The 23988-nt window shown below is 32.9% G+C and overlaps 1 protein-coding gene across 4 annotated transcripts in view; it reads left to right on the top strand.

The window, feature by feature from the left end:
• LOC127838072 (uncharacterized protein PF3D7_1120600-like) overlaps window positions 1-22720 on the top strand; it is a 51633-nt gene extending 28913 nt beyond the window's left edge. For 3 of the 4 annotated variants that reach the window (XM_052365636.1, XM_052365634.1, XM_052365635.1), the window contains exons 8-19: window positions 310-374; window positions 4093-4166; window positions 4781-4920; window positions 5190-5283; window positions 5633-5737; window positions 8222-8290; window positions 13132-13248; window positions 15344-15486; window positions 15946-16078; window positions 17420-17450; window positions 17735-17823; window positions 18268-22720. In XM_052365636.1, the coding sequence (XP_052221596.1) occupies window positions 310-374; window positions 4093-4166; window positions 4781-4920; window positions 5190-5283; window positions 5633-5737; window positions 8222-8290; window positions 13132-13248; window positions 15344-15486; window positions 15946-16078; window positions 17420-17450; window positions 17735-17823; window positions 18268-18369 (1162 nt within the window). In that variant the 3' untranslated portion in view covers window positions 18370-22720. The remainder of the gene's footprint in view (window positions 1-309; window positions 375-4092; window positions 4167-4780; window positions 4921-5189; window positions 5284-5632; window positions 5738-8221; window positions 8291-13131; window positions 13249-15343; window positions 15487-15945; window positions 16079-17419; window positions 17451-17734; window positions 17824-18267) is intronic. The other variant, XM_052365637.1, reaches the window with a different exon arrangement.
• Window positions 22721-23988: the final 1268 nt, after the last annotated feature.

Raw genomic sequence — 23988 nt, 5'->3', positions numbered from 1 at the left:
ACACAGTAATTACATGCTTGTTTGTTTATACCTTATCTGCATCACTTCCAACTGAGAGTAGAGAGAAAAAGCATACGCCTTGTATTAAGCATATCTTGTCTAAAGTAGTATGCATGTTTGTATTGTAGTATATTGCTTTCACATGTCTATAAAATGCTAAAAAATTATGGTTTAAACAATCAGATTATATTCTTTTGGTTGACGTTGTATAAAAATTCAATGCAAACAGTAGATAAACATCAGGAACTGACCTTCTGTTTAACAGAATTATCATAAGAATTGACAATGTTTACAATGTTTACTTTGCAGGGGTGACGAAGAGACATTAAAACGCAAGCGAGATGGAATGTGGTACTTTGACGAACTCCCAACAGGTATGTCAAAAGTTTAAATCATGTGCTTTAGTTCATGACCAAAGATTATGCTTTATGATATATTATTAGAAACCAATAGTAGTATGGTCTTTTTAAAAGAGAAGATAACTCACACGTTGTGCAAGTTCATGTGCTTCTGTCTGTGGTGTTGTGACTTATGAGTACGCATGCGCTGTTTTCGAATTTTGGCATGAACACGCTAATAAGAACAACTAAAATGATAATATCAAGTATAAGATCCTTGTTAATGCCAAGTTTTTAATACTCAGAACTGACAATATGTATCACATCAAAACATCACCAGTATCTATCAATAACAATTATTTGTTATCGGATGCTTTTTGACATCAGAGCTGCAATTAAATATAATTACCTATGCTAACACATGTTACTAAACCTTACAGCGTTTATACAATGCCTATGGCAAGTTAATGAAGAGAAAGGACATCAACGAATACATATTTACCGAGCTCGAGAAGGTGATTAAATGTGCATAAATGAATAGCGATAACAACTTAATATGCAATATTAAGGAATATTAGAGTTAGCAAAAGGTTTCCATGATAGAATTCCTTACAGATAAATCTCATTTCACTTCGAAAAAATGACATTAATCCATGTCATGCCGGGCATGAAAATAAACATTCCTAGGTGTGTCGCGGCTGCCCGCTTTTATACATTTTGTCTGACAATCAAAAAAATCGGCAACAGAGTGAGATAAAAGTTATCACAACTAATGAATCACCTATTTGCTACGCGTGTTGATCACTTAATTGATTCATTAAATATCAAAATAGAAGAGCCAGATTGAAGCTTAACTACATTTGCCATCCTTGACATATTTCAGATTGTACCTTTAATTGGCAAACGAATTGCATCCAATCATCCCCTCCTCTTATGAATTAACTGTAAGCAACACACACTTTCCTAGCTGAACAATAACATTGTCGTACTGATTTAGCGGTTTCTCTTAACGAGTGGCAATATTAACTGCACTTAATTCGCAATTGCCTTCATAGCAGTCAGGTGATGGTCGAAATTATACTACATGCATGACTGTATATTCCAATGTATGGTAGCGTTGAGAGGCATACAGTTATTATCATTATTGAACCACTACATATATTTGGTACAATTATATGCTCATAATTTATTTAATCTTTTCTTGCACTAGTTTTAAATGGATAATTTCATTTATCATTTTATAAAATGCAATATAAATCAAATGCAGTTTTCCATTTAAGTAATAGATGAAACGCGAATTCTACGTTAATAACAACATATAGATACGTTTAATCTGGATCATGTGTGGTTCGAACTTTCATCAATAAATTCTTCTTCATATTTAGCGAGCGAGTCCAAGATGTAAAGTACATACACACACTAGCGTCAAAAATATAAATGTAATCTATAATCATATGTTGCGAAACTTGTGAAGAAGATAAACTTTCTTAACAATCTAGCTCTCTGCGTAACAACGGCTTTTATCCGTCATATACCCACGGTCCCACGCTTGCCATGGTTTTTATGCTTAAAACGTAGTTGGCATATGTTTTCCAAAGTGTATATTGGCTAAGTGCGCGCGTTTTTCGGGCACAACAACTTATTTAAATCAAGTTGATTTTAATTTAATATGTATAACACGATTTCATTTGAACATTACGATTCGGATATGAGATTATAATAGGGTTATTAAACAATAACTGCTATGAATAAGTTTGATGTTAATTTTAAGTAACTATAGTTTATGCTAGTTTAAGCTCATTTCTCCGCAGCAAATAAACTCTTGTCATAAAACAGTCAGACACATTCCAAAATAAAGTAACCCTGTTTTCATAAAAAAGTAAACCCATTTTCAATTTTCAATGTCATGCACATAAACAAGACTTGGACCACAATCGAAACCCAGACAAAGCAACTGGAGCCTTCCTGCCTAAACCCGACATGAATGATTCCCATGACGAGGTGAAGCAAACCCCAGACGGCATGTTAGTGGTTAAAGAGAATCAGATTTAGAGATCGTTCTAATGTTTTTACGTTATGTACGCCTTTAACAAAATAGCAACAATGTGTATTTCAAATAGATTCCTTTTGTTTAATTTACAACTGAGGAACCACCTAAAACAGTGAATTTTGTTATGTTATAAAAGATGTCCAGTAAACATTAAAATGAAAAAATGAAAAATACTTTTACTTGTTAAAAATATAACTGATGGTGTAATTGATGACAGTTGTTTTTCAATGCTTTATTTGTATCCATACTGACTTCATAAGTTAAAACATAGATAAACACTTGCGATGTATTTAGGAACTTTTCTCTTCTCATTAACTTTTTCAAATAAAAAATTAAGATTCTATTATTCTAAAGAAAATGAATTGTTTTATGAAATAACAAGAGCACCGCATAACGGGTGCCACGCACGGCTGCAAAAGCATGTCAGAATTTATTTTACTTTTTAGAGGTCACAGTGACCTTGACCTTTGACCTAGTGACCCAAAATGGGTGTGGCGTGTAGAACTCATCAAGGTGCATCTACATATGAAGTTTCAAAGTTGTAGGTAGAGGCACTTTGATTTTAGAGCCAATGTAAAGGTTTTAGCACGACGCCGGACGGCGGACGATGGACGACGAGCAGGCTATGACAATACCTCGCGTTTTCTCCGAAAACAGCCTCATTAAAAAGAACTGGACATTAAAAAAAATACAGAGCTTGTTAAATTCGGCTTAGACAATTTTGACCAAATAAGGCCCATATTTGATAGGTGTATGGCCACTATTTCTCATTCTCTGTACAAATTTATAAGAGAATTTTGTTTGTGAAATAGGGTCATCACAAGTTTACCGGACAAGCTTGCACATTAATGTATACCGCTGGACCACAAATCCGACAATCGCTGAATAGATGCCTTCCGTTACTTACTTGTATTGCATCGGTCGTAACATGATTTCTAGGGGCCAGTTCTACCTTACTCTTACTCAAGTTGGGCAGTTTTCCATTACTGGCATGAATATGTGCAATAAGCACTTGTTAACAATATATGATGTGAAAAGTGTGAGGTGTTAAACTGACCGCAGTAATATGACTAAAATACCCATAGAAAACGGTGAAAACTAACAAAACAAAACAAAACAAACTGTAAACATAAAATTAACCATAATCCAACTATCTACTTTTCAAGTCCTGAGATATTGTATATACCGATAAGCTACATTAAGAAAAAAGGTAACAATATCACACAAGTAACAATATAAAAGTTCTAATAGACAGACAGTTTCATGTGGTTTTACACTTTTTCTATACATGGCTCAACAAATCACCATCACTGTTAATTCGTTTGCCGATGTATATTAAGATGTTCTCCTGAGGAACGATTACACAATAAGTTATTTATAAATGCTAAGAATGATTTGTATACGACATACACATGTTTGAAACTTAATAAACATATCTAAAAGTAAAAGAAACAATACAATTTCAAACAAAACGTTCTGTTTATGTTCATATTATTACATTACGATTATGCACTAATAGTATTTTTTCGAGGAAAATGTCATTTACATATTTAAGGCAATCGGTTTTAAATCGAACAATCTGTCCGGTCCTGACGACGTTTGATTATTAACTGTTTTATTTTTTATTATAAACACTGTATCAGGTTAATAGTATTACTAAAGAAACAAAATGCTATTCTCACAATCGATCTGCCATAATTTCAGTCCTAAAGAATTCACATTCGACAGATAGCGCTCAAGAAGAGTCGCCTTCCCCGAAGAAACGTAAAGAGGATGCTGTACGTACACGGCGACTTTTATTTCATACCGCTCTCATTACTAGAAATATTCTTTTACTTACGCATATCTTAAAATCGTACAACACTCAAACTGACCACACGTTTACAGAGAGACATTATATGTCCAACAAAATCTGTTTAACGGTCAATAGTTCAAGCTGCAACAAATATAAGATTAACATCACTTACAGTTGTAAGCGACGTATAAAGGTAACACTGAATGATTATCTCTGATATTTAAATTATTTATTCAAACAGATTAATTCAAGACACTTTTTAAGTGATATGGCAAAACACAATTAACAATTCTTAGATTATACTGTGTGGATGTCTTTTTAGATTGTAATTTTTTAATGGCTGTACGGTCACTAAAAGAACGTCACATTTCTCAGAAGCCATTGGATATTAGTTTATTATGAAATGCAGGTCTGTGCAAAATGCTTATACTAAAATGGTAAGCATCATAAAGCGTATTGAGACGATCTCATCTCCATGTCATGAGATCCATCAGTGTGAGGCTTCTTTCAAAGCCTCTTGGTTTGAGATCGAATCCGTCTCATGATGCTTGCTAATTACTCCAAATACAGTTGCCACTGTGTACCTTTATTATTAAGAATCCTGCTTGTGTAACCCGAGGAGTAAGAGGACTCAAAAACCTAGGCAATACATGCTTCATGAACAGCACCATTCAGTGCCTGAACAGCACGTCCCCGTTGGTTCACTACTTCCGGAATGACAAATACCTGTATGACAGGTAATTTAATCGTATTGTTCAAATAATGCTAGTTGAAAGGTGGTCTTATTGTGAAGAGACATCCATTGCTGTATAATATTTGCAGATTGTCTGTTTAATATTTCTTTTAATGAAATGATGAATTGTGTTGTTTTTACTGATAGAATACCGCAGATAACTTAAACTTAAATTGGCAGGATGTATTTCCTAGTACATTGAAGTCAATAATGTAGCTAAGTATGCGGCCTAGTAACAAGCCAATTAATATGGACGTTTTGTATCCTACGTAGGGAGTTAGTAGGTCAGTTAGTAGGTCAGTTTGCCGACCTAGTAAAAGCCATGTGGTCAGGCCAAGACTCCTGTCTTAGTCCCGAGGGTTTAAAGGTAAATTATAACTTTACTTCCGTTTGTCCCAAATCAGTTGTTTCCCAGACTGCGTCTGTGCATATACGATGCATGTGTTTCATTCATTTCCACTCTATTTAAGGTATATGCAATGCATTTGTGTGATTGTATTATACACGTGTCTTTTATCAAACTGATAAATATTTAAGGGCGACATAAAAGTCCTAGATGAAAGTTATCAATATTTCCGATAAATCAACTTCGTTTTGCAACAGAATGACATGGTGCCTTTAGATTTTAGATGTTAGATTTTAAATCTGAGCGAAGTGTTTACATCAGACGAATTAAATGAAATCCATTCTATAACCAGCACATAAACGCATTTCAGAAAGAAATCGGTCGATGCCATCCGATTTTTGAAGGCTTTGAACAGCAGGATTCTCAGGAGTTCCTAACATGTCTCTTGGACGAACTGAACGAAGAGCTCAAAAAGGTAATACGCGTCCCGATTTTCCATTTGAACGGACACCAACAGAGGTTTAACAATGCTTTGTTAACGTTAAATGATTGCAATCTTCCTCTTGCATGGAATGGGAGAGGGTCCAAACAAAGTAGCATCATTTTTTTTATATTGTGTAACCTTACTTATGCGCTACTGCTTAAGTGGTAAACCAACAATGTGAGTGCCTCGAATATCACTTTCCTAATGTAACATGAGCTCAGACGGTTAATCATAAAGTTAATTAGTATTATCTTTGTCAATTACGACCTTCAACAGAAGCGAAACAAGTTGATACAAATGTTGCATGATGATAAGAGGCATGTTATTTTATTTAATTGTGAGATTGTATTATGGCTAGACACCACATTATTTCATGCGTATGAACGATAAATTTATGAATGCGCGAACTTTAATTGAGAGTCTTTTCATCTCTAGTATGCTGACGTCAAACTTAAAACACGATTACACAAATGATTAAACTTGAGCATTTTACTCCTGATTTTTGGAATTTATTAGTGCATTCCTTTTATTCTACAGTTATTAAACGTATTTTATGAAATAAAACTTTTATCATGAAATATATATATTAAGAAACAACCAGCCTTACGAGATTGCACGAGAAGCTCAACAAGAGGTTGGTTAATTTTCCTAATGATAACATCCCTAATATTCTAATTTAAATATTAATATAGCATGTCATAACAACGTTCCACTCCTCATTGAATGCGTGAGGTGATCGCCAACTTACCTGTCCGAAACATAATACTTTTTATGCGAAAACTGAACTGGCTAAACAAGCTATAATTAAGAGTCCTGATTATATTGTTTCCTAATGGACAGGCTGCTAGCTGTGCTCAGCAATGTACTACTAATAAAATCTGATTAAAACATTCTTAACAAATCAGCTGCACGTTTGACTCCAACGACGTAACCCGATGATAAGTATACATTCACCAAGACAGATTAAATGTAAGGCTCAATAATGTATGGGTTTCAACATCTATTATTATTGATGGATTTCACATTTGGCTTAACAAGGTTAAAGTACGTTCCCGGATAATATCATTCATCGTGAGCATATTACAAAGTGGGTTTTACACGATAATATGAACATTTCCTTGTAATAATATTAGTCGTAAACGGACTGCAAGAGGAGCTGAACAATGTGATAGCAACTTTTTTTTATACAGAACAATTTATATACATATTTTACTATGGGTACAACGAGGTAATACTAAAACAGACCTGCTTAGTGTGGACTCTTTTGTGTAGCTTGATTGCATCGAAAGCTTGGGGCTTTTTTTAAACGCTCTCGAGGCCTCTTCGACAGGCTAGGATAGAACCAGTACTTAGTGTCTTTGGGGGGAATCAACGATCATGTGACGTCCCGATCGCTAGGCGGACAAAATATTCACTACGCCAGCCTTCCTTATAAAACAGATGTGTCAGGGGAGTATCAAGTGAATTATCAAGTGCAGTGTCCTGATTATAACTTTGCTAATGCACGAGTGATAAGCCTATCTTAAGGTTAAGCGATTAGTAAATTGATCATGTACGGTCTGGTTTAACAATCTTATATTAACGTAGAGTGATTAAAACCTTTATCACGAATACTTTATAATACCTATAATATTCATTATGAACGGTCAATACTTGTGAATCAGCAGGTGATATTAACGTTACAATCTTCATCAAATACAGTTTTATAGGGGGGAGATGATACGTTCGTTACTTACATTTGTGTACAAGCGAGGTTCGCTCGTTAAATTTATAACGCCTATTCGGTTCAACCGAAGGGTCATCAAAACAATAAAAGCGTTCCCTGCCTTCTATGTATTCTATAATATATTTAACTTCAAAACTAATGATTTTCTGAACCATTAGCATAGGGCCCTTAAAAGATGATACAACACAGTTTGAAACTTACCAGATAAAACACATTTTAAAAACTACTCGAGAACGCTAATGGTAAACAAACTTTAATTTAAACAACTGAAAAAGTTGATAAACACCTACGAGCACGACTTTGGCAATTATAATATGGAACATATTGTCTACATATTTTGTGTTTCAACACTTCTTTAACTATTTCGCGGATCAATTACCTTAAGCTATTCTTCTATGGATATATGTTTTGGTGTCACTTAGGGCTTTCTTGGAACCCATCTGGGTCTTTTATTGGCAACAAGTACATATGGGTTTAATATAGATCCAATATTTGATGTATTAGCCCAAATAGTGGGTCTATAAATGAAATGATAACTGTCTGGGCGTTACGGTTACATTTTAGCAACTCATGTGTATTTTTTTCGACCAATACTATATGTATCGTATTGGGTTTACCAAAATAGGACGTTTGTCCTACATTGTGGCCATGTGGTATATTTGCCAAGCCCTACCCATTATTTTAGGGGATTTGAAATTTAAAATAGTGACATCTAAACGTTAATGCTTTCTGTATCTTAATACATCCAGGATGCACCAACGAATCCTCGGCTGGACCACAAACTGCATAACGACTCTATCGTAGAGGAACTCTTCCAGGTGCGTTTGGGGATGGGTTTAGTCGATCTGATTTTCTTTTTTTTTAAACATAGTAGTTTTGAAATATGTGAAACATTCTATGGACACATGCATGTTAACCGTAGTTGCGCGTAGTTTTGTGAAAATAACCTAATGTTATCAGTTATTTTACCGTTGATCGTAATTGAGTAATAAAAAAATCGACGCAAACCGGTCCTCGAAATTATTATCTTGACCTTTTATTTTTAATGAGCTAATTTATTACTCCCCTTGAACCAAAGTTTATAACCACACACACACTATTTTCGGACCTCACTGTATCGTGGCTTTCATTTCATCGTGCTATTACTCTAAATATGTATATACCAATGCCATTTACAGATGGTTTGCATTATTAACTTCGTACTTTCATTATCGTTTCTTCAAATTAATTAAAGTCCCATCAATATGTGATGAATTATAGCTCATATTACAGTTAGTTGTTGTAAAATTTTAACATCAAGAGCAGTCTTTGATAAGTTACCATGACCATGATAGATTAAAGAGTTAATTGCCACAAGTCCTCACTCATTATTATGAAATACGTTTAACTGCAGAAGCCATTTTATCTATACTCATTTTATTATGCAGTTGTATAATTCTTTTTAAATTTTACAAAAGCGACTAAAATAACTGCATTTTTTTTTATTTTATGGGGTGTTGCTGTAGTTTTGCTGATTTTTTTCCTGATTTAATAGAGTTTGTCCAAAATGTATATTTAAGATATATATACAAATACTATATGAAAAATGAAATTTAAACATAGGGTCACCATTATATAACATATACTTTTCACTTAAACTGAAAAATATCTAATTGCGTAAAAATTATGAATAACATATGAAATAGGCAAGATGTAGATATTATATAAGCTAAGATACATCATATACCATTTAATTAAACCACACACTACCAATAAAAATGGAGTACACAAGTTGAATTTTAAGACATTTATCTTTTATTATTTTTATGTCACCCAAAAAAACGTCATTTGTTTACTATTTTAACCACTTAATCGGCATTAAAAATTATTCTGTGTAATAGAATTCTGCGAAACTGCTCAAATATGTTCGCCTACGTATTGTCATCATAAAACACAAATAAAAAGGGGTGTCCACGCACTTTTAACAGAGATTTTTGTTTTAACTATCCCTACTGTCTACGTCAAATTTCATACAATACAGCAATTAGGCAAAACCCAAATACCGGAACATAGATTGTTAGAAATATGCATGAACATTAGATATTGTTTAAAATCTTAACTGGGATCACAACAGCTTACCAAAAGACATTAATAAAAAATAAAAAAAGTAATTTCACCATACAGTATCAAACTCGATACTTACATGTACTTGTTCACGGATACCGGCATGTTTTGATGTTTGTGATTAAATTCTTTAAATTGATAAATGTAAACAACAGGACCAAACAGCTACAGTATAAAACAAGAATGAAAGTTAAGAAAGATAAAAAAGCAAAGAAAAAGGTTAACCACACCTGTGATCGAACCACTGACAATCGTGTTATGAACCAACTCGGTCATTTCTGCAATCTCCACGCAGAGTTGTCGTTCCTTGCTCTCACATACAACTCTGCATAAGGCTCAGCACGCCATTTTGTCTACCAAATAGCTAAAACCGAACAAACGCATACAATGTATATTTGAGTGGATATTTAAGATCGCATGCATTTAATTAAGAAATATGACTTTTAAATGTACGATAAATCGTGCACAAACTTGTGAGTTTTAATGCAACTCTTTGGAACTATTTTATTGCCCATTTACACAGATGTAATCATTCCACGCACTTCACAAATGTAAACAATTGTACATATTTTTTATTAAGTGACGTTAGGCATTGCTTCGACGTATTTATGTATGTCGGTTTCTTAACATAAAAAAAACATATCAATTTTATAATAATTAATTAAGACTGATATAAGATATCATGGTATGAGATGGTTTTCTTTAATGCAGTTAATGCAATGTAACCGTCGTTCAAGAGATTGTTTAGTATACAGTAACCTCACTGATGAACGCTTGGAATGATCATGACATGAATGAGACGCTTTCATAACAATAGTCCGTTCTGAGCCCAACACAGAGGTGAATGTAATGTGACCGTCGTGCAAGAGATTGTCATTTCTGATGATACTGAAAACAAAAATAGTTTGTTGTGATAAAAGCATCATCGGTGTTGCCATAAATATATCATCGGTTGAATAAAATGCCGCAACACCCCTTAAATAGTAATCATGATAACCACACAATTTAATAAGTGATAAGTGACCCCTTATTTTACATTAATGATTTCTGAATTTATTGTTGTTTGATAGGTTTTAAGATAGCAATATGTAACATTAATTGAATGAATACATGAACATCTAATATAACAGAAAAATGTATGTGTGGTTGAATAAGGGGATCTGTTTTGAATTCCTTATACATTTATATTTTCATTTAATTACTATTATATACGAATTACTACGAGATGGCAAAATGCAATTTAAATAACGTTATGTATTATTCTTTTTAAGTTTAATAACGTTTTATTTAATGTTCATGTCATGTAAATAACGTATTCATTTTTTTATTGTTTGTTCTTTGAATATATTATTTTGTGTATGGACATTAGTTTCCATGGTTGCAGTAAAATTTAAACCTTTAGATATCTGTTAAACAATCAATTATATTTGGAAGAAAAAGTAGATAACAAATTTGAAAAGTAAAGGCACAGTTTTTCAGACATAGCTTGCAGTGTCATTACATTTCTTCAAATTTGGTTATTGTTAATTGTCTAATCTTAATGAAATGTACTGCAATAAAATGTAGCCCGAATGAACACAAGATAGCTACTTTGACTTTGTATCAGCATTAGGGATGGCAGATTTTTGTCTTACATCAATTATATAACAAAAAGCTAAGAAAATGTCACGGTTTATGCAGAATTTTAATTAATATTGAGTAATATTAACTTTATCATATTATACAACCATTTGTTAATGATTTATCCATGCATTTGTAGATTTATTTTTAAAGATATTTTCTTATTAGATTGACATGAAAATAAAGGCATGTTTATTTTTGTCTGTTACTAGGCATTTCTAATAACCCGTGTTTACCTTACATTGAGAAATATTGAAAAGATCTTAATTTTCCATGTTCAAAATGCACGAAGGTTTCTGAAAATGTGAATAACTAAATGTCTTTCCCGTTTCTACCCTGTTTTAACCAAAACTATTAGAAAAGACCACAAATCAGTAGAATTTTGCGTATATTAAGCTTCTTTTTCATCGGTTTACGGGTCACTACAGCTGGAGGCATGGAATTTAATGGAGAAAATTCATTTTTTGTCAACGGAGCCCCGATCAGTATATTATCACACCTATTTTTTTGTTAAATCAGCTTAAAATAACGTAGCATTGACATATTCAAATGTACATACATGTTAACGATAATAATTCGAATATAATATCCTGTATAAATTATTTCATAAAGCATATCTTCCATGATTTTGATATTGACATGAATACAAATCCAAGTCAGGTTGGTCACTCTGTGTGTACTGTAGTGTAATGGTCACATTATACTTACACGTTTCCGTAAAATAGTTCAAATTAAAAGCAATAACTTCATTAAAAATGAACGTTTTTTCCTTAGAGACACCCTTAACCCTAGTTTGTATTTAAGAGCATTTCAGTCCGAATTGATTAAAACAATACAAATTATTCATAAGTCATGTGATATGTAAAAAGAACTCGACGCGAATCAGAATTCACTGGTTAACAGCCAGGTATGTACCGAATACTCTCCAGTTGAAGGCATTCCGCGGGAAATGGCTAGTGAAATTCCTGAAACAACGTATGCGTATATAGACACCCTACTATTGAAACGTAAATTACCTGTACAATATACTGCATTTTGATGTTTAACAACTGCGTTCTACTTGGATAATTTAATACATCCTGAGTTAATTGCAACATTGATATCGAGGAGACGTCTTCGATGTAAAAACAAACTAAAAATCAGTCGATTTTCATATTGGCTATATTATTGAAGAACGTGTGCCACATAAACCCAATACATGCACCATCTACGATCATGGAGCTTTATGGGTACGGGATAGCTCACTCCCTTTCTCTAACCGTAACCCGAACCTTTACCCTAATCCTGGCTACTGAGATAAGTGTTTACTAAAATTGCGATCGTGAGACAAAAGAAAAAGCACTTAAGCTATGTTGATGGAACTTAGTAGATGGTCATATGGAGAATTTGCACGTTATTTAAGGATGTGTTTTTGTCAGACTAATATTATATTTTCTTTAAATATCCTGCCAACAACGTGAAAGTAGTAAAGCTAGGTTAGTAAAACGTTTAGAGATGCTGTAGTTACAGTGTATTACCCTGGTCTGAGACTATTTTGTTGTTGATACGCTATTGTCTAACATAATTTGCTCGTGGGTTTCAATGTTTCCCCTGATAATGTTCGTTGATTTATATTAATCATGTATTTAGTAGTGCTAAATGAGTTTTTATAAAGTTTCTAAACACTGTATACTAGTCGGGATCGAAATATTGATCTCTTACTCGTATCGATTGCATAACGTTTATATTTTGTGCATGTACTTGTACATTAATAGATACAAAAACACAAGACGGCGGTGAAAAATAAAGCGTTTATATCAGTTTTCAATTATGCCAACTGTTTGCGTGATATTATCGATTGACTTCAAAGCAGCCGATAAACAACAATATACAAAACGGAAGCGAAGATATGTCTACACATCATGTAATAAACACCTACATCATTTTCTATTTTCAGGGTCAAATCAATAAGACATTTGAGTGTCGGACATGCGAAAAACAGATCGTGAAGAGGGAGACATTCATGCATCTATTTCTGCCCCTACCAGATCAATCCAGTGAGATCAACCTAGACGTGAGTCCATTAGTTAAAATGTCTGTAACTGTTTTATGTTGTTGTTGTTTTTTTTGGTTAGCTTTAACTAGTTACTTTGATTAAAGTTTGTTCGTTGATATCGTTGTTTGACGTCTTTATCGTTTGTTTTTGGTTGTACACGTTCATTTTCGTATATGTTCCTAATGCGTTTCTTTTTTGTTCTTTCATAAAGTCATAGCTATCATGAATATCTTTTCATTCCTTTTACTTGGTTTATTTCTACTAATTTGTGTCTTAAGTTTCTAGTTTTCCTGAGCACGAAAAGCTCAGTATTAGCTATGGTGGTCAAATCTATTTTCGGCGTTTATTGTCCGGTCTCGGGCTCGCAGATAGTGCTTTTAAAATTTTAGATAGAAGGAGACTAATGGATAAGTTGTTTTCGCAATTATATAGGTTTATTTTTTATTGGAAATATTTTAAATCGAAACAGTTTCATCCAAGAATAGACATACTGGTATCACCTACGGTTGTTTTTTTTTCTTTGTCTTATGTGTTATTAGATACTATTAACCGCTTTACCGTGTTGGTGATGGGCTATTTGTCGTAGGTCTATTGATAGTACTACCAAAATATCTAGAATAAATATATATATGCTGTAATTAGTTACTATGTGAAATGTCACAGGGGTCTTAAAATAAACATTTAAACAAAATATATAGTTAAGCTACTGCATATTTCATAATTAAGTGTTCGAATGTACTACTTTAATAGTTCTGAATATTGGTCCATTTACTTAGATTTTAATTATTCAATTATACTTTAGTCTAAAATATCGATGAATACATAAATAATCAATAAATACTTATAGTACATTCATGCGTTTAACAGATAGACCGCATCTTAAAAATATACATGTTTATTTTTCAAGAACATGTTTACATCATATATTTTAAAGTTTTGAACATTGCATAATGAAGAAAGAATAAATAATTAAAATATTAAGGCAAGGTGTGCAAATAGTATATAATCATAACCTGTCTGTAATGTGAGGTAAATATCATTCAGAACTTGTTTTTATAAAATTATTACTTATGTGGTTCTTCTTTACTATATGCAAAACATTTCTTTAATCGTTCAAAATAGTGTATTTTTTCTGAAGGAAGATATGCTCGGACACAAAACATTCCTGTCGATATACACACTGATTTACAGTCGTACTCACGTCGTTTGTAAATAAGATAGCAATCAATAATGCTCAGCAATTTCTGTTTTTTGTTTCAACGTTATTTTTTCTTAAAACATACATCAAGATATCAGAATTATCGTTCTAACAAATGTGACTGTAGGAAAATATCGTTTAAGAATAGTATGAGAAGAGAGAAATACGCAATCTATGTTAAGAAGAGTCTTTAAAAATAATTACGTACAGTTTGGCACGTGCATACGGCTGGTTTGTGTATTTCAAAGTTTATGTGGTCCTTATGCACATGGGGCTGCACTATATGTGGACCCGGACAGTATAACAAGCACTTATCACTAACTCACTTACTAAACTCACAGAAGTAAACATATTTTTTAATTGCATTGCCATTATACAGCTTTAACTAGTAGTTACTTATCCATTTTCAATAGTTGTGTGATTTTGTGTTCGTTTGTTGTTGTTGTGTTGTCGTTTGTTTTTTGAGGGGGGCGGGGGGAGCGGGGGCACCCAGAGAAATCCCACCTATCCGGTATTAATGTTGGTCAGATTGGTCCAAAATCTCGGTAACCGGGTTGTATCGTACAAAAACCTTATTATCGCTCTCGACATTCGTGAAAAACTTGCTCAGAATATGTGCATTGGCAATATAAAGGCCGTGTCAGACTCTTGTTAACGGGCGTCGAAAATCTTAAACACCATACTAAATCTTAGCAAAGCCTCGATGAATCTCTATGTCATATCTATGACTTAATATCTATGTAATTCGGCAACAATGTTTAACTTTTTCAAAATATATTTGAAGATTGATTGTCAAATTTTGGGTCATATGAGATATTTGTAGTAAATTAAATTTTGCAATATACGCTCATTAGCTCGATTCTTATATTTCGATGTACCAAGGTAAGAAAAATATAGTGCGCTTGTTGATTTCAGGCATGCCTTCAGCTTTTTTTCTCGGAGAGGCGCGTTATGGGAAACTGTCTGATGCCTTCACCAAACTGCCAGGAAAGAAGTGAAACTTTCGTGAAACTGAAGATCGTGAAACTTCCCAAAATTCTTCTTATAGCGCTCAAAAGGTGACTTTTACCAATTTAGTAAGCAAGCCAAGGCGTAGCTCTTTGAAATTTTGGGTTTGAACCGCGGTTTTCACTAGCAATATACTTGCATACCCTTATGTTGTTAACAAAACAATTTATTGAAGAATAAAAAAACATTATGGCAAATCCAATAGCAATACAGGAGAAAGCCCTGCAATATTAATAGCTAAAAATCTATTCAATAGTTGAATGTATACAAGAGTAAATGATTTTATTATGGTCTGTTTTGTTTTAAGTGAGTCTATGTAATGGCAATAGGAATGTTGATCCTTATGTATGTTGTCGTTTTTTAAGTTATGATCTGTTAAAATCGCTTCTGGTAACTCCCGGAATTAAACTAGTCACATGAGCTGTTAAAATATGTCTGAAGAACATTAGTAGGTAGTCCATCGTTTATTAAGATTCTAAGCAGTTTCTTATGCCTTTAATATTTACTAGGTTTGGGACCGTGGGTGAGGGACATAGGTGTGGGAAAATAAATGCGAAAGTACGTTTCCCGATTCGAATGTTGGATTTATCCCGGTTTGTAGATGGTCCATCTCAAAATACGTATAATATGTATGCAGTGTCGGTGAGTGATATTTAACAGTGATTTTTACTTCCAAAACGTGTATTTGTTTCATGAACGGAATTTGTTGGGGGGTGTTTATACTGTGTTGTTTTTTATATAAGTTTACCTGAACAGGATCGGCTTTTGAGATCACCATTTGTTCGGTCTTGCGTTATGCGTTGTCCGTCATGCGTAAACGTTCATTCTAACGATATATCCTCACGTGCAAGGAAATTGTATGACCCTTTATAAGAATGCCCCTTGGTTTGCCCTCTATAAAATTATTTCAATCGTTCTGCTCCTTTGCATATGAAGATCAAAAATGCTAAATAACATTTTTAAAACATTAAACTTCAAACAACACTTTTCATCTTAAACCACGAAGCTCAGAGTTTAATTTTTGCTTTATATTATTTAATCATGATGTGTGTTTGTATAAATCATGTAACTGTGGTAACACAAGCCTCGCCCTAAGGGTTACATGATTTGAAAAGACTTATATAATATAATAAAGTACTTTACAAATCTTCAATAAAGACACCCATTTTTGAGTTTTGATATTTGGAGGGAAATATAGTGACTAGTTTTGATCAAAATATACTCCTGGTGTCAAAACTATACACGCTATAGGGTCACATATTTTATTGTAAACTTACATAGTTAATATCATAAAATATATTATATAAACACATAGTTCCGATAGGTTTTATAATGGTTCTGTGCAACAAAAATCAGGTACCAGGGGCCAAAATCGCACCCATCCTCCCCATTTCTTATATGATTTGCATATACTTTTATGGTTTACAAATTAAATAATGTTTTGTCCTGTAACCGCAAGTTAATATTTGATTTATAATATCCGACAGTGGTCATTTATACAATGTGTTTGTATCGTTCACTTGCGATCGAACTTGCTTAGACCCAGGTTCCAGATAAAAAACTAAAATATATGTAAAGCATATACGTTATGAAATATTCTCAGAAACTTCAAGTTACCATTGTGTAAAATTTGATCGGAACATGTTTTTTGTATTCCTGTACATGTTTGGTTGAGAGCCTTCTACATGGGTTAAACTTGTAACGCCCGATTTGTAACATGGTTTAAATATGATTATGTATCACGAGCCGTTAAATATCTTTAAACTTACAGGGTCTATATATTGTGAGGCGACGTCAGTTATGTCTTTAATGTTTTGTATCAGACATTTGTTTTAAAAATATAGTATAATCAACTCATTAAATACATTAATTATTTAAATAAGATGAATATAAGAAAAACAAGTATCATCGATGGTGTTAAATGTTTTTTTTTCCATATATTATTACAACATGTGGTTTGTCATACCATACATTCTTTTGTAGAATCATAATGGAACATTGGCTTCAGGCCATTGTAAGTATAAAATTATACATGTTATTTGATAAATATCAAATATTCTTCTTTATTTTTCGTTCAGTGTGTAATGAATGAACAACTGTCAAAACTATTGTCTTATATATGCTGTACTGTTTTTTAGCATATACTTTTAATCTTAGCCGACGTTTGGCATTGTAGGGCATTTTATAGCAGAACAGGTTTGACATGCATGCACCTTACGTGTTTTTATCATAATATTACGTCAAGATGGTTATCTTATGCTTCACTTCTATAAAAAAAATTGTTCTACTTATGTGCAGACTGGGCCTGCTGTAGAAATCCGGAGAATCAGTGCTGGTACGAGTTTAATGATTCGGTAGTCCACATGGTATCTGAGCAATATGTCGAGGTATACCTGTTATTCCTTTACTATTGGATCAATAATTTAAAATAAACATTTTAGTTTCATGTCAAAAGTTTATTCGACATTTTTCTGCGTGACCATCTTGTCAAAATTATCGTTATTTTCGTCATAGCATATATGCTGTTTTATGCACTGTTCCTCTAGAGACACTAATTGTTTTGCATGTTTCAATCTTGTGAAAACATCGACGATGTCGCGAGAACACGACATGATAAAGCACTACATAGTAATCAATTGTACATTTTTACTCTGTTACACGTAATCGGTACTCAAAAGTTACAATTGATGATGTAAAGGTTTTCAATAAATGTGAAGTGTTCCGTTAATTGACTGAACATGGTTGGTATTTTTCTGAATTACCCGGTAATTGGTGTTTGAATACTTTAATTCATGGCATCTACTTCAAATAAAACTGTGTTTGTTTTCCAGAAATCCAATCGTTCTAGTGCATACGTCCTTTACTATGAGTCTGTAGACCAGTCGACACGTACACCCGACAACAGCTCGGGTAGCAAACCGGGCGACGAGTGAACAATGTGTTTATATCTTTACAAATACAAGTGCATGTACATTCTATTAATATACAAAGTATGTTAATTATCTCAGACCATTTTTTTAAACACGTAACTCTCTGTTATTTGCATAACATTCAATCATAACTTGTAATTTTATTACAAATTGCCAATTTGTATCTTAAAACATGTGAAGAGAATGAACATATAATTAAATATTTGATTAGTGTGTAACATATACTAATTTAAGAGAGTGGTTAGAAACATAAACAACGACCTAGTCAAATGAAAAATGTATGTTTCAACAAACTTCGAAATACGGACCAAAATAAGGCAACATTTTTTTTTATACAACTAATTTAATTTAGATTAGTTAGGGTTGTAAGATAAGCTGACTGTCAAAAGAAAATTTTATACAATTGGCTCAGTTACTATTTGTTATTTATGTATTGTTTTCTATTATAAGCGTGGTCATGCGTGATTTTCGTATTAATTTAAACAATTAGTGGATATTAAATTAATATTGCTGTTGAGTCAAGCGGTCGGAACCATTTTTAAACTTGACCCAGGTATCAGATTAAAAGTTATAAAAATATCAATGAAATCCGATTAGGAATTAGTAAAACACTGACAGACATTAACATTGTATTCTATTTATTTTACACTCGATAATTAAAGGTTCATGAGAGAATCACATTATAAGCGTTTAATTAATAAAATCATAAAAAATGTGGGCAACAAATCATTTTTGTTTCAAAAAGAATTATACACTGTAATTAAATGAAGCACACAATTGGCATTATTTAAATATTGATTGCAAATGAAACGGTGCTGTACATTAAGATTGTTGACTTTATTTCAGCTTTTATAGGAGTCATAAACAAGATGTGTTTGTATTTGACCTTTGACCTTGAATGATGACCTTGACCTTTCACCACTCAAAATGTGCAGTTCAATGAGATACACATGCATGCCAAATATCAAGTTGCTATCTTCAATATTGCAAAAGTTATGGACAATGTTTAAGTTTGACGCAAACCAACAAACAGACAAACCAACAAACAGACAGGGCAATAACAATATGTCCCCCAGTATAGACTGGGGGACATAACAAGAGCTGTCAGAGGACAGCGCACTTGACTATTCGAGTGCTTTACAGTATAACAAAAGCTATCATAGGGAAATTGTTTATATTCAATAAGGTCAATGTAATATAGCCATATTCTAAGTGGAAGAGGACCATACATGTAATTGAAACATATTGATCGTTTATGTTTTAAAGAAGTTGTACTTTATAGACGATTCTGAGTTCAGGTATATTTTCCACAATCAATTGAACATTTGTAAAGATATAAAACAAACTAAAAAGATTTTATTTCAAGTTTGGGTGGTGTCCATTGTGGTATGTAAGGTTAGTGTTGTTTTGTCAAAGCATGCAACAAATTTGATGATAAACAAGAAACAATCGGAGATGGGTAATGCTCACCAAAGTATTTTTGTCACAATATTGCACTATATATTCAGATAAAAGGAAACGTCTTGAGGGGCATAACTTTGGACAAAATAATACGATGGATGGTTGAGCAACTTAAAAATTTCAAAGGGCCATAACTCTCTAAATAAATCATCTAACCAGAACCTACTTATAACATGCGCATCTCCTAGATGTAGTTAAGTTTCCCATAAAGCTTTATTGTAATCCAGTCAGTAGTTGGGGAGAAATAGCCCAGACAAGAATTGCAGGACATGTATATGTACAGTATATATAAAATTTCAAAGGGCCATAACTCTGTGAAAATTCAACCGACCATAACCGGCTGATTATAATATGCACATCTCCTGTTGGTAGTGAAGCATCCCATAAAGTTTCATTGAATTCCCGTAATAAGTTGCTGAGAAATAACTCGGACAAGATTTGCACTATATGTTCAATGGAAAATTTCAAAGGGCCATAACCCTGTGAAAAATCATCCGACGAGAACCGGTTGATTAATTGCACATGTCCTCTTGGTAGTGAAGCTTCCCATAAAGTTTCATTGAATTCCAGTCATTAGTTGCTGAGAAATAGCCCGGACAAAAATTTTGCACGGACGGACAAACGGAGCGGCGACTATATGCTCCCCCTAAAAATATTGTGGGGAGCATAATAATGAAGTTATGGCAATTTATAGGTGGTACGCAAACTTTAACATAGATTTATCAATTATATGCATATTCTAAGTGAAAAAAGGCCATCATTGTTACAAAATGCTTGATACAGTTATCTGCTCTTGTTTAAACATTGGGGTCATGTTGGTTAAGAAGTATGCAAAATTCATGTATGAAAGCAATATGTCAAGGGACATAGAAAATATTTGAGGTGGTACGCAAACTTTAACATAGATTTATGAATAATATGCATATTCTAAGTGAAAAAGGGCCTAATTCTGTCAAAATACTTGATACAGTTGTCTGCTCTTGTTTATAGATTGGGGTCATGTTGGTTAAGAAGTATGCAAAATATAAAAGCAATATGTCAATGGACATAGGAAATATATGTTTGGTGGTATGCAAACATTTAAACGCGCACGCCGACGCCGGGGTGAGTAGGATAGCTCCACTTTATATTGTGCATATATAATTGTCGAACTAAAAAGTAAATATACTAGAAACAACAAGCTAACCTCAGTCACAACTTTAATGCAATGCTTATAACAATAAAGTTACACTGATATGCCAGGGATTGAAACTAACTTTTTACTATTGTGGGAAACCATCTTTAGTATTTTGGTTGCCCAGATAAAGAATAACGAGCCCAGAAATATGAACATGTTAATATTATACATTCTTTTAATAAAATAATAGATAATTTAATACATTTGCTGACAATAAACATGTTCAATGCATGATGTATTATTATGAGCCTGAATTGAATCATGTCCTATTCCTAAATAATGAATGTTATTTAACTAGTATTGATCCATGGTTGTCGATTGTTATTCAATTTTTATTGCACTGAATTGTTTTAAGCTTTAAAAAAAAACAAGTTGCCCGGCCGAAATACCAACTTTTGAAATTGAGTTGCCCAGGCCAAAATCTACTTGCCCCGGGCTCACGGGAAACCACTAATTTCCATCCCTGTATGCTTTTCCTTTTCTGTTTTCCATCCAATTCTCAAAATTAATTTTAAACCACACTATTTTTTAATAACATTTGTATGAATTACTAACCATAATCACCCAAAAACCAATTTTACAAAGCTGTAATCCTGTCGTAGAGAGTTATTTTATTAATGTAACCATTACCAGTGTTCTCTTTAAATACCGGCAGCCGGCGATTTCGCCGGTTACATTTACTCTAAATGCCGGCTACTTTTCCCAAATATATCAAGTAAATGTCACAAATGTTTTCGTTTTACTGCATAGTTGCCGACCATATAACTGGCTACTCAAATTTTTCTGGGAAACACTGAATTATGCATGACAAACACACAATACTTAAAAACATTTTAGATTCGTTTTTAAAATAAAATGACACGTCCAGCTTGTCGTCATTAAAATCCAAAGATTCAAATAATTTCCCACGAGATACGTCAACAATTGCGTAATCAAGTGAATGAAAAATAAAAGTAAAGAAAGCCGGATTTTATATAAATTTCAGGTTGATAAACACAACAAGGTAAAGGTAGTCGGTGAGATATAATAATAATACAGTTAGTAAGGCTCGTATCCTGGGTACGGTAAATATACTAAAACGTACCCTGGAATTTTAACACTAAATCGGGGGTTGTCGGCTATTTTGTAAAAATTAATTATGTTCACATGTATGTCAATTTTCCGTTAAATGGCCTTTATATTATCAAAACTCATTGTTAAAATCATTAATGTGATTTAATTTTAAATATTAAATTGTTTAAAGTCGCGTCATTTTATGACGTCGTCATTATAATATTTTTCCGCGACGTCGCACGTTCACGTTTTACCGTCATAGATTTTTTTTAAAGAAACATTATTTGGTTTGCGAGGTCCGTTAAATGGGAAACACCATATTCGGTATTTATATTATGTTTTAACAATTAATTAATGCTGTGTAATAAATATTGTATAAGATATTTCGATATTTATTGAAAATGTTTCAAATTGTTATTTATGAAACCTTTTATTCTAATGAGTGTATGCTATTATATTATACTTTGAATAGCATATCTGTTGTACTATAATCTTATTATTCATTTTTTATTGTTAATTTCATTTATTGTAGAGAATCGTCAATGTTAGTCGCCAATGCTTTTCGTCAGTGTTAGTCGTCAATGCTTGTGATTTTTGTCGTCAATGTTAGTCGTCAATCCTTATCGTTATTTTACATGAAATAAATAAAAGCAGGAACAGAGACACATTCTTGATTACTTGATTATTCCTACGGCGTCCTCTCAACACTCATACTAAAAAAGCTTGATGATGCAGATTTTTTAAAAGAGAAGTTTGTTTAAAGGGATCTTTTCACGCTTTGGTAAATTGACAAAATTGAAAAAAGTTGTTTCAGATTCGCGAATTTTCGTTTTAGTTATGATATTTGTGAGGACACAGTAATACTGAACATTTACAATGCTCTAATATAGCCAGCATACGCTCCTTTTGACGATTTTAAAACCTAAAAATTATAAAGCGTTGCAACGCGAAACGATTGAATAATTTGGAGAGTTCTGTTTTTGTCGTTAAATTTTGTGAAACTACGAAGATTGCTTATATAAGGTATAAAATACGTCAAGAATGTGTACTCGGCGGAATAGCTCAGTAGGCTAAAACGTTTTTACTTCAGGACTCTGGCAGGACTCCAGGGGTCACTGGTTCGAAACCTGCTCCGGGCAATGTTCTTTTCCTTTTTTAAATTTTATTCTTGATTTTTTACTGGAGCTTTTACGATCCAATGTTTACATTTATCAATATAAAGCATTTAATGATTAAGTTTAAAAATGCCAAAATCTGTGAAAAGGCCCCTTTAAGGTAAACGATATCGTTTTACGTTAAGCAGTAGCATGTTTTACGACATCGGGTTTTGGGCGGATATACAACTCGGATACAATCTAATATTTACGGGTATGTTTAAATGTATTTACCGTACCCGGGGTACATGTAAGTAAACTTAAGAGTACCCGGGGTACATGTAAGTAGTACCCGAGCCGACAATGACCAATCGAGCCTTAGTAAGTGAGTGATGGTGTAAGGGATAACATGCACTGAGGGTGTAAACACCATCAGTTTTTAACAGTGTAAGTTATAATTTAAAAAAATTCATACTTTATATAAAAATACTAGTTAGTCATTAGAATCAGAATAAATGTGGTCTAAATCTCAGGGACATTTAATAAAAATTCTCTACATACTACAAATATATATACTGTTATATAGTATGTAGGTGTTTTTTCTTAAAAATCCCTGTGGTCTAAATACTAATAGCCGTCAATGCACCATAACAAACAATAAATTAGCAGAATAAGAACTTCAATAAAATTTAATATAAAAAATCAACAATAAAACATATTTTTTATACCAGCAATTAAAGTTATCAAAGGTGTGAGTGTGCTACATACAATGTGTTTTATTTTTCGTGAACAAGTCAATTGAACGTGTTATAGGTGCATTGATCCATAAGATTAAAA

Source organism: Dreissena polymorpha, chromosome 7 (genome assembly GCF_020536995.1).
Source record: "Dreissena polymorpha isolate Duluth1 chromosome 7, UMN_Dpol_1.0, whole genome shotgun sequence".
Lineage (NCBI taxonomy): Eukaryota > Metazoa > Mollusca > Bivalvia > Myida > Dreissenidae > Dreissena > Dreissena polymorpha.
This window is presented reverse-complemented; position numbering and strand designations above follow the sequence as displayed.